Source organism: Macadamia integrifolia, chromosome 2 (assembly GCF_013358625.1).
Source record: "Macadamia integrifolia cultivar HAES 741 chromosome 2, SCU_Mint_v3, whole genome shotgun sequence".
NCBI lineage: Eukaryota > Viridiplantae > Streptophyta > Magnoliopsida > Proteales > Proteaceae > Macadamia > Macadamia integrifolia.
Genome location: NC_056558.1, coordinates 39,922,715 through 39,934,729, shown reverse-complemented (window position 1 = coordinate 39,934,729; position 12,015 = coordinate 39,922,715). Strand labels below are relative to the sequence as shown.

The window sequence follows — 12,015 nt, the reverse complement described above, 5'->3', positions numbered from 1 at the left end:
TTAATTAGTTTTGGGTCTTTTGTGGATCCATGGATATGGATATGCCCTTTAAGCAGGCCGTTTGGTGCAGGGAGATAACTAACACCGTTCCAGACAACCGATTGCCTCCTTTTTCTCAGGGCGTTGCAATGGGTTGGTTCGGTTGGACCATAAAAGCTGACCCGAATTGGGTCAAACTTAAAGGGTCATTCTACTGTTTGGCTGCAGGAAGATATCCAACACCAATGCTGCCAACTGCAGCCTTCTTTTTCTTCTATATGGCAGGGGTGTCAATGAGTCCATTTGGATCAGTTCAATTTGGATCCATCAATTTTGGTGTAAGAATGAGTGAATTCAAAATATGATTGAATGAGAGTGTACTATTTTTTGTTGGATTCCTTATCAATTTCTCTTATCGGTTCAGTTTGGATTTAGTTTACCATGTAAATACATTCATAAGTATGGGAACAATGTGCTTATCAGTTTCTTTTCTAGTTATATCGCTTGGGTTTTTATTTTAGTCTGATTTTTTAAAATTGGTTCAATATCCTATTGATATTCGTGTGGTTCGATTTGAATTTAGTGTCTTAAAACCAATCAAAACATGGTCCAATTAGCTCATATCGGCTATGATTGAGCTGGTTTTGGGTTTGATTTGGTTTCACCGATTTAGTGTAGAAACGTAACCCTAAAATGATACAGAAGATAATGGAGAAACAAAAACAAGCAATGCACACCGGTTTACAAGGTTTGGCAATATTGCATACGCATTCTCGGTGAAATGAGATCCTACTTTACTATCAATGGGGAATAGGTTTACAACGTTTATTATCACACCTCTCTCAAATTGCTTGTATTATAAAGAAAGAAAATCTTACTACAAATATATAGTCAAAAACCTTGATCCAGAAAGTACAAAACTACTTTCAAATAAAAAATTCAAGCGGGGGCTGTGCCCCCCAACACCATTGCTATGCAGGGGGGCCTCCTGCCCCCTTACAACTGTCACAGACCGCTGTCTTGCTCGTCGAGGTGCCTGCACTAGTATTCCCTAGATTAAACTGTGACAAGATACAAGGCATCGTACTCTAACATTTGGGTCACATTTTGACACATTTACTATATGTCAGTGTTTGATTCAATTACACAACACAATATGATTAATTGAAGATACCAATATAAAGCATGGTGCAGATAATTAGTATAGGTCTCAGCCAATATCGATATGATATCAAAACGTATGGACTTGGATCATATGCTTTTATCCTCATTTCCAGTAAAAAAAAAATTACAAATTTACTTGTGGTCATTACACCGATACATAATCAAACACATATCGGGCTCTGCCAATACCGGTACAGACTGGTCGATCTGGTTTGGTATGCAAAAGTAAACCAGTGTAGGTTGGCCGGTTCAGTCTTTTTCTTTTCCTTTTTCTGTTTTTATTACTTTTCATTTAAAGTGTTTCAATAACGTGAAATCCACGCAGGGACCCATTGATTTAATTTTGTTCTCAGAAGAAGAAAATGTGGGTTTGGAATTTGGATCTTTATCCAGATAGTCTTGGGTGGGTGGTGGGTCGGGTTCAGCACGCGCCCACTGTTTCATAATACAAATGAGAGCGCTGAAACCTGGACGGTTGTGGATTCTATTGTAACTAAACTGTGGAAGTAAAGGAGCGAAATATAGGACACTTCGGTTTTAATCCAAAAAAAAAAAAGGAAAAACCAAATCCGTTTAAAGCTGTCGGGTCGGTTTAAGTTTTAACAGTTTTTTCCATTCCCCATTTATAGCATCAATACTATACTTATAAAACAAGTCTTAGCCAAGACTTATTCTTGCTTCTCATTTATGCCACATAAGTAGTCTCCTTAGGTGCCCTTTTTCTCTCCTTTCCACTCATTTTTTCTTGGTTTATTCCAACCCACCCCACCCCACCCCACCCTACCCTACCCTACCCTACCTACCCTACCCCTCCCAATTTTTTTTTTCCCGGAATAATTGCTTTAAGTATGTCAATCTCCATAGGAGAGATCCTGGTCCCCTTGGTAGGAACATTTCCTATAGGTGGAATTTAAATGCTAAAAACTATCAAGTGAATGATCAATTAGCCCAAATTTTGTGGACAAGTTAATTCCTAGGTCTCTAATTCACATGTAAATTAAAGTTCAGCCTTATTAGAGCTTTCGAGATGGCAAAACAGCTTTGAAAATCTTAAATTGTTGAAGGCTTCAAATTAGTTCTTGAATCATATTATAGTTGTGCATGAACATGAACAAGATGCATGCTAGTACCCAGGCAGATATTTGATTGAATTAGGCTTTGAAATTTGATACATAGATAATTTAGGCAATGATCACTTTTATCCAATGGTCAAAATAATCATATCATCTATCCACATTGTGTATAAAATATTCCTATAGTATATATGCAAGAAACTTCTCTATATCCTGCACGCGTATGCACACACACGCACACACCCTTGATTTGAGGAAACGGATTTGGATCAACCAATTCAAATTGGAATCAGTTGGTCTCCATTCAATAAAAAATAAACCATACAAAGAAGTTAGAAAATGTAAAGGTAAGCCATAGAAAAATGAGAACTAAATTTTAAAAGATTTAATCAAAAGGGACACAAATCAAAATAAATGAAAAAAAAAAAGGTGAAGAATATGAGGAAAATACTTGAAATCATGAAAAAAATAACAACTTTAGGAAATCATCCCAATCCAAAACCCATTTTGATGCAACGAAATAATAAGCAAAACTTGAGCAAAATCAAAATAAAACCACCAAAAAAAGAAAAAGAAAAGAGAGAGGCAATTGTAGTATACCTAGCTGCCAAGGCTAAACTTTGAAATATAATGAAATTAAATCCAAAATAATGAAAAGAGAAATGTATAAATGTGTCTGATTGATATTAAAATCCAAAACTTGGAGTGGAGAGCAGAGTCAGCTCTGGTTCAGAGGCAAGAAACAAAAGTAGATAGAAATATTATAGAATTCACTACAAAGTTGACTCTTTTACACTCTCCGAAGATGCTTATGGATGCCAAGGGTGAAGGCCTTTCTATAACTGTGGGATGTGTAAGTACCATGGTGTTATTGCATGTAATCGAGGTTAAGTCTTGAGCTTGAATGGTAAAATTAGACAAGCTCAAGAGATTCCTCGTTAGCTGAAAAAAAAGACCATGGTTAATGTGGTGAAGGCCATATATCACCCACCTCATATATACCGATGAAATGAATCAATTTAAGGGTGTCAATCAGTTGGGACCGGTTAGGCCTAACTGGGCTCAGCCATTTTCACCTACGCCGGATTAACTAAACAGAAGAGCTCATGCATAAATAAGAAAACATTCACACAATGCATATGACGGGGTTCAATCCTACGACCTCTTCCTCTGGGTGCTGGCTCCACATAGCCAAATGTTCGTGGAGTTCATATTGTTTAACTATAAACAAATCATGCCTAAAATTGGGATCTTCAAAGTGGGCTTCAGAGGAATACCAATGGGGGTTTTAAACGGAGCTTAAAAAGTTCCTTAGAATACCCTATTAAATTATGGGAATCAAATTATCACATTCTATTAAAAATTGGTTTTCTAAAATTACTCATTAGTTGAAATCTAAGCAACAAAGAATATAATGGGGTTCTAAAGGATCAAGCTAATTAGGTCAGACTAGCAATCCATTGGTCCTAATTGGATGACCTACGGATATGCCATTTACACCGAAAACGAATGGCTATAAATGGATCCGGCTTGAGCTTGACATATTTGTAATCCGGCTGTGTCAATTTGGGTTTTAATTGGTCAAGTCTGTTGAGTCAAGCTAAAATTGACACCCCTTAACAAAATAGAATTGCCACCAAAATTGGTGTTTAAGACTCACCCATTCAACTTCCATATATACTGGTAATAACAATGTTCACTTATCTCTTAAGAGATATAATTTTTAGTGGAACAAATGTAAAAATGGGTAGAACAACAGTGGCGATGTGCGGTCGCTTGGTTATGCTATGGCAATGATAGTGATGGAAGATTGGTAAGTTGCAATGGTGAATTGAGAGAGGAGGGCAGGGGAGGAGAGAAACGACCAATTAAATAGTTGAGGTGCAGAGATTAAGATCTAATGGCTAATAAGGGGAGGCAAAGGAGGTGTGGGAGATTCCATCCCACCCTGTTGGCTCATAGAATCTTTTTCCTGTGTGGAAAAGAATTGTGAGAAGTTTTATACAGTTTAAAAAGTTAAATATAATAGATGAACGTCAAAATATATGTAATCATAAAAATGTTAAATATTCCTTGATGAAATTTGATATTTAAAACTAAATGAAAAAAATAATAGTCATTAATGTAAAACTTTGAAGCTTTTTTTTTTTGGGGTAAAAAACTAAGAAAAAAATTGGGTAAAAATAAAACAATGAGAAAAACGATAGGGGTTTTAAATTGAGAGAGAGAGAGAGAGAGAGAGAGAGAGAGAGAGAGAGAGAGAGCACCATAAAAGCAAAAATAGGTTACAAAATAGAGGTTTAGATATAAATTATTATGATAGTTAGATTTATTTAAATAGAATATTATTTTTAAATTTTCGATATATTAATAATAATTAGGAAATAAGTGACATTGATATTACTTATTATAATTAACAAGTCGAAGAAATTCAAAATTTTATAAATAATTTGTTATCACATGGAAGAAAAAACCTCTTCATCCAAATAAGCTTAATTTTTTTTATTGGATCCAAAGATTATTGTTTTGCCCCATAAATTTGAAAATTGAGAAAAAGAGTAAGCCCTTTTATGTTTTAAATAAACAAATGGAAATAGGCTCATCTGAGTGGATTGGTATGATTAATCAATATAGGCCCATTTACCCAACAAAAAAAAAAAAAAAAAAATCAATATAGGCCCATCAGTTTTTTTATGCTAGACTCTTGAAGCCAACGGCCCATTAGCTTGGTCTCTCTCGGCGACGCTCTTTGCCGCTGCTCTAATCTCCCCTGCGACACTGATTCAGTCTCAAGACTCTTAATGGCTCGCCATTGCAGGTATTCTTGCGAGACAGCCGCTCAAACCCTAGAGTGGATTAACGCCATAATCGCTTTCCTCAGACCTTACAGGTTTTTATGTGATGCTCATGTCGTCAATTTCTTCAAGGTTTCCGCTGTTCCTCCTGTGTTGGGATCCTCTCTAAAGCCTTAGTTGTATCTGTTCGTGCTTCTCACTGTAATCTTTAATTTCTTACAGGGTAGACTATGGGAATCTGTTGATGAGCAGTGGATGGAATGCCTTCGGAGAGAACCTGTTGAGAATCTTCTCAAAATCCCTTCTGGAATTGTCCAGGTTAATCTCTGACTTCATTTCTTTTAATTATTTTGTTCTTGGTTTTCAAATTTATTTATTTATTTTAACCAACTGATCTAACTCCACCCCTCTAAAAAAATGTAACATATTTCAGTCACTGCCACTGTTGTTGAGATGATGTTAGGAACTTCAACAGTAGAATCTAACGATACACAGCGAATTTACTAAAGGAGTAACTAAAAGGAGTTGAAAGTGGGAGGTCTAATGCTTTTTTTCTTTTGTTTTGGGTAGAACAATTAAGGGTTTTTCACCAATAAGTTGTAGAAGAGGGTAAGTGAAACGTTGCAATAACATAAGGACTGTATTTCCAAGTGACTACTCAAATAAAGCTAGTCTCCACCTTGATTCCTTTCATGCTGTGTTGTTGGTGCAATGTCGGGCAATAGAAGAAGAGGTAGATAGATGACTGGGAATCCACCCTAGATTGGAGAGAATCCATTCTTCGTTCTTTGAGTCCGGATGGTAATGAAAAAAGTGTCCAAATTTTATTGCTTACACATAAATTCAATGGCCATATAAGCTGGTTATATCCTTCATTTGTAGAACTAAATATTTACTTACAGCTCTTAAAAAGTTAAATAAACAACCACTTGAAAATCAAATAACGTAAACCTCTACTTCACTTAGGACTTCTAATAACAACTAAGGGATTCAGGATAAGACATCAACTGTTGGGCTATTTTAAGCTTGCAATCTGACTTGGGCCTACTTCTTTCTCTTTAGTCCCGTGTCAAAGGTATGCTGCTGCTCAGCAATCAAATCCTATCTACGGAGTATCCATCTGCAGGAGAAATTAATTCCTATTTCCTGAATTGTTGTATAATCTGTAATTTCTGGTATTTCTGAGCATTGGATATTCCTCATATTTTAGGAGCTCTTAATTTCCCCAGTTCCAACAAGAGGCTTATTTTTCACATGTAAAAGCATGGGTTAGGATAGATTTATGATATTATTTGTCTAAATTTGTATAGTTTTTACATTTTAGTGAATTTAAACATTTAATCCACAAATATTAAGGCATAGATGAACTCATACAACGTAACATATTTGTTCTCACCTCATTGTGTGACATCCACATTTTCCCCAAGAAAAGTATTAATGTTTGTTGAAATTTGGGGCTTTTAGAACCTCTGTGTTTCATTGAAGTCTGTTGAAATTTAGTAAAACATAATTATTTAAAGTAGTAAAATGACTTAAATGAGCGAAATGATCTTCTGTATAAAGTTTCTTTAGTATGTAGGATTCCAATATTGCCTTTTCCAGAAAAATTGAAACACTATGCCAAATTTCTACAATTTCGATCTAATTTGGAATCTTGTTCTCTCTCTCTCTCTCTCTCTCTCTGATGAATGAATGTAGTGTTCTAGTAGTTTATTTTTACAATGTTGGAAATTTTTTCTTTTTGATGTTAGGATTACTGGCCTTCTTCACTTAAGGAGTTTATTCTTGTATTGCGATCTCTTGTGCTTCCTCAAGAACAGACAACGTTGCAAATGGTATGCGAGGTTTGTGTTGCTATTTCATTAGAAATTCTTAGGTGTGTAATTGAACCTTTCTCAATTGGTTGTGAGTTTCGGGTTGGTTTGGTTTCGTTTTGTTTGATCATGTTTATATATAGTAAAATTGATTTCGTGGATTGGATATATAAAGTGGTTGTGTGAGAATCAAGTGCTTTATAATTGGATTCATTTTGCATCTTGAGGCATGCCCATCAATTTTGAGAGCAACCTAACTAAAAGGAGTTGGAGATACATCTTGTTTACAATCGATGGTGTTGGGTTCTCATATGAAATTATGAACTAAAGGCCGTCAATGGGTAGGGTCAGGTCAGCTATGATGAGGTTAACTAGGCTGAAGAAACAAAGACTAGAAAACCAAGTAGATAACCAGTATCACAGTGAGTCAAAACTGAGAAAGCCTTTGGCAGAAAATGGTGACGGTGATATCTCACAATCCACTGACCAATGGGGCTGAAACTAGGGTCGGAAGAAGGTCCTAACATGGGGAATATGTGGCTAAAGTATCAACATAATCGAATGGTTGGATAGGGATAAATTGGTGGGGGAAAAAAAAAAAAAAAAAAAAAAAAAGAGAAAGCAGGGGAAACCTGAAAATGGCAATTTAAGAGAATTAGAATAACTCTTAATACACCATTCTGATGGGCTCCAAATTTGGGTCGAATATAGTAGAGGACTAGGGGGAAGGGGAAAATAATATCAAAATTCTATCCCAATCCAATGGTTGGAAAGGACTGAAATCAGTAGATCAAAATAAGGGAAAGGTCACTGTACCACAGGCAGTAGTATTCTGCAAGAAGACAAATCGAACTAGGAATATTAGGAGTGGACAGCGGAATACTAGGGTTAAACAAACCTGTGTCACTTCATCATGTGGCTGCTGGTCATCCAAACTTCCCACACAATCACAACCAGTTAAAGAACTCGAGTGAAGAGCAAGGAAGAGAAGGACTGATATGTATCTTGATGCTGATACACACACCGTGGAGCGATCCATACCCATCTGAGTTTCCAGATGGTGATGAGCTGGATACATATTTGGTTATCTGGACTAGTAGGATTTTATAAAATTTTATTTATTTGGGAATATAATGTAATCTTTTATTTCAAGTAGGATACATAGGAGATAATAGTTTCTTAATTTATTTTAGTTTTCTTAGATTGAGTTAGTTTCTTATTTAGAGTTGGTTTCTAGTTTTAATAGTTTTATTTCCTTTAAATACATGTGGAACCAACGATTGAAGACAGATTGAGAAGATGAATTGAATTTTGTTTTGGTGAAGAGCCTGTGGGGATTGTGTGCGATCCTCTTCCCCCCCCCCTTCTTTGTGCGATTCCTCCCTCTCCCCTGTAACTCTGAGGCATCTCAATGATTTCTTCCTTTCCCCCTATCGGTCCTTCATCAATTGGTATAAGAGCCGAAGGATCTCATCCTTCCCCACTCCATATACCTCTTTCCCACCCATCCATTCTACCTCCTTGCTCTGACGAGAGCTAACTAGAGAGAAAAAAGAAAAAAGAAAAAAGGGAAAAAAAAGAGAAGCCGAACCAGAATCAACCCTTCCTTCGATTCCCTGCAGATCAACCTCCACCGACCTCTTTTCCGCCCCTTAAATCTCAATCGAAACACCCTCTCTAGGGTTCTGCCCAAAAAAAAAAAAAAAAGAGAGAGAGAGAGAAGAAGAAGAAGAAGAAGAAGGGGAAGGAGACAAGAAGAGAACAGAAGGGAGAGAGCAACATACCAAAAAAAAAAAAAGGAAAACATACCTAGTTTTTCGAGGCTTTATGCTGCACCGCCTCCTTCAAAGTTGCGATACCAACCTCCTTTTTCGCATCGCAGCCCCTTGACTTTGCATCACTCTTATCCTACGCTGCTAAGGCAGCACCCAAGATTTTCTCAACTTCGCTGGTTTCCTTGGTTCCGCAGAGAAGAAGTCCTTTGCTGGTTTTGTCTCAAGGTTGAAGACCTCCTCCCTTTGTCGGTAAAAACCCCATACCCCATGACTCCTATTTGCGCTTTTCTAATTATTATTATTTTTTTTTTTGGGGTCAAACTTAATTGTTTTTTCTGCTATTCCTAAAATACCACTGCCTCCACCTTTTTATCACATTGACACCTTCTTTCCTTGTCTTTCCAAGTATACCCCTACCCATTAATACATTAAGTTTCATCTTTTTGTGTTTCAAGTTGAACTTCTCTTTTACCGGAAAAAAGGAAAAAGAAAGTTGAACCTCCATATTTACAGTTCTGCCACCCACTTGTCTACTGGAGTTCTATTTATTTTGTGGTTTATAGTTATCCCAAATAGCAAAATCTGGCCAATGGTCTAGATCTTTTATTAGATATCCGTCAACAAATGCAATTGCTATGAGAAAAGCTCGATGAGGTTCAACGACATTAGGAGGACATCAAAGCCCAAGCATTGGTCACATCTGATTATATACGCTCTACCTTCAACTATGTAATATCAGCTATTGAGCAACAAGTGGATGAGCCAGAAGACGAACCACCAATCATGGAAGAGAAGATGGTGCCATTGGAAGTTGAAAATCAACTTGTGCGAAAATTTAAATTGGTTGATCTCTTGAGAGAACCGATTGATTTTATTTTTCCAAGTGACTACTTCACTAATAAACTTCGAATCGTGGATTTCCTAGCATTCGATCATGGCTTCAATGGTGACTTCATACAGGCAAGGATGGATGTCAATCGATTGGTTTTGATTCTCTTGTTCTACAAAACTTGTGGACGAGTTTTTCTCAACACTGAGGGAATTTATACAGATATACACCCGTGGAACGATCCGTACCCATCTGGATATCCAAATGGAGATGAACCGGATCCATACTTGGTTATTTGGTATTGTAGGATTTTAGGAAATCTTATTTATTTGGGAATATTATATATTCTTTTATTTCAAGTAGGATACATAGGATATAGTAGTTTTTTAATTTATTTTAATTTTTTTAGATTGAGTTAGTTTCTTATTTAGAGTTGGTTTATGGTTTTAGTAGTTTTATTTCTTTTAAATACATGTGTAACCAACGATTGAAGGCAGATTGAGAAGATGAATTGAGTTTTGTTTTGGTGAGAGCCTACGGGCATTGTGTGCTATCTTCTTCCCCCACCCTTTCTTTGTGCGATTCCTCCCTCTCCCCTGCAACTCTGAGGCATCTCAGGGACTTCTGCCCTTCCCCCTACAGGTCCTCCATCATATCTTCTGTCCACAAACAGCAGTCTTAACAAGAGAACAAGAACCCCATGACACCGATTATTAGACAGGGAGATAGGGACCAAAGGAAGAAGTATGAGAAGATATGACCAGGGTTTCAACAATCACCACCACTAGCCTATGGCAAGCTTTACCACCCACCAACCACGGCTTCAACATCTTCGGTTGCACTTGTTTCACGACAAGAGTTGTTGCTCCATTTGAAGAAGACACAAAGTAATCAATAGCCAAAATTGATGGGTTGTAGTATCCCTCCTCTTGTGTTTATAAGTATGATGTATGGGTTTCTGGAATAGAAAGTTATTGCTACTGAGTAGCTTATAACTTGAAGGGTGGTGTAGATCGGGCTTGCACAAGGAAGGGGCTGCTAGCCATGTTTAAGATTTAAAAAGTAACCGCAAGCGTACGGATCAGTATAGTTAACGGGTCAAACACAAGGAGAGCAGCCACTTTATTTTTGGTTTCTTAAAGTAATGCGAAAGTGAACTAATTAATTATAGTGATCTACTTCTAACTACCGCCCTAAACCAACACATCTAAGAATTTAAATAATCAAACCACGTAGATAAAAAGTAATGAAAATTAAAAACTAAAAATAAAGAGGATGGTTCTCTGGCTAGGAGGGGCAGAGCCTACGCATACACTAGCCGTGAACCTTTGGGGAAAGGGAAAACAATAAAGTAAAGACTGAAAGTAAACTCCTAAGTTAAGAAGGAAAGGGTAGTCAGAAGAGAGAATGAGAGGGGGGAGAGAAGACTTATGAGAAGCCTACTTACCTGAATTTCAATACTTGAACTTGAAAATTTGGTTGAGATTTGAAATACTACCAGTACTAAAAACCAGACCTGGAATAAACCAAATCTGAAATTGCTAGTATTAAATAAGACAAATCTGAACTTGAAAGAGATGCTCCACAGCTTGTTCTTGTCCCTTAGAACTAAACCTAGAACTAGAAAGTAAAATTACAACTGAAAAGAATAAAACCATGAACATAAAAGAAACTTGCATTCCTTAAGTAGAACTCCATTACATAAGTGCATAAGCCAAAAGTAAAAGCAAAGAACTAGAAAAGAACTAAACCTAGAGGATAAGAGAGACTAAGGAAAATCCTAAGAGAGAGTGGTGTGCTCCTTGCTTGAGTGTGTTCCTCATATAGGGGATGGGGGTAGGGTTAGGACAATAAGTTGGTTTCCTAGTTGGAATCTAAAATACTGAGGTGGCAGCAAGAGAGAGTGTAGAAATAAGGGAGAGAAGAGAGAGGAGGGAAATCGTGTGGGAGAAGAGGAGATCCAACAATTTTGGGTTGCTTTTTCCCTATTTTTTCTCTCTTTTTTTATCTTCTTTTATTTATTTTCTCTCCTTTTCCAACTTGCACAAAAACTCCCTTAGCCGACCTCCTGTTCCTTGCTTGAATCGATTAGGACATCTTCTAATTGAGTAGGAAGTTCCATCTATGCCCCTTGCTTTAAGTGATGAGTAGAAGAGAGAATCTTCAAAAAAAAATCTCCAAAAAATAGCAGCCAAGAGGTTTGAACTTGAGACCTCCTGGTGAGCAAGGGTTTTTTGCACACCACAACTCACCAACTACGCTAAGTAGTTGTTACAAAAAAAGAATCTTCAATCACTCAAAGGGGATCCATCAATCCTTGTTGGCATTTGGAATATTCCTTGTACACTTGGGACTTGCAAACGGGTTGGTTCTGGATCTCGGTTCAGTTCTGATCCATTATTCTTTTTCTGGCCCGAAAAAGAATAATCACTTGTACGGGTGACAAACGGATGTGTACTTGTAATGCAACACGTCCATCTTGCTCAGAATTTTGTCCTCTTTGCAACCATGAAAAGAAACAGGACCTCTTTACGTGTAAAATTGGAGATATGGTGTCCGATAGTCCTTAAAGCATTTAAAATACAA

The 12,015-nt window shown here is 37.0% G+C and overlaps 1 protein-coding gene across 1 annotated transcript in view; it reads left to right on the top strand.

Moving 5' to 3' along the window:
• Window positions 1-4,936: 4,936 nt before the first annotated feature.
• LOC122065554 (protein RRNAD1) overlaps window positions 4,937-12,015 on the top strand; it is a 51,985-nt gene continuing 44,906 nt past the window's right edge. The window contains exons 1-3 of the mRNA XM_042629374.1: window positions 4,937-5,143; window positions 5,234-5,329; window positions 6,763-6,846. Coding sequence (XP_042485308.1) covers window positions 5,018-5,143; window positions 5,234-5,329; window positions 6,763-6,846 — 306 coding nt within the window. The 5' untranslated portion in view covers window positions 4,937-5,017. The remainder of the gene's footprint in view (window positions 5,144-5,233; window positions 5,330-6,762; window positions 6,847-12,015) is intronic.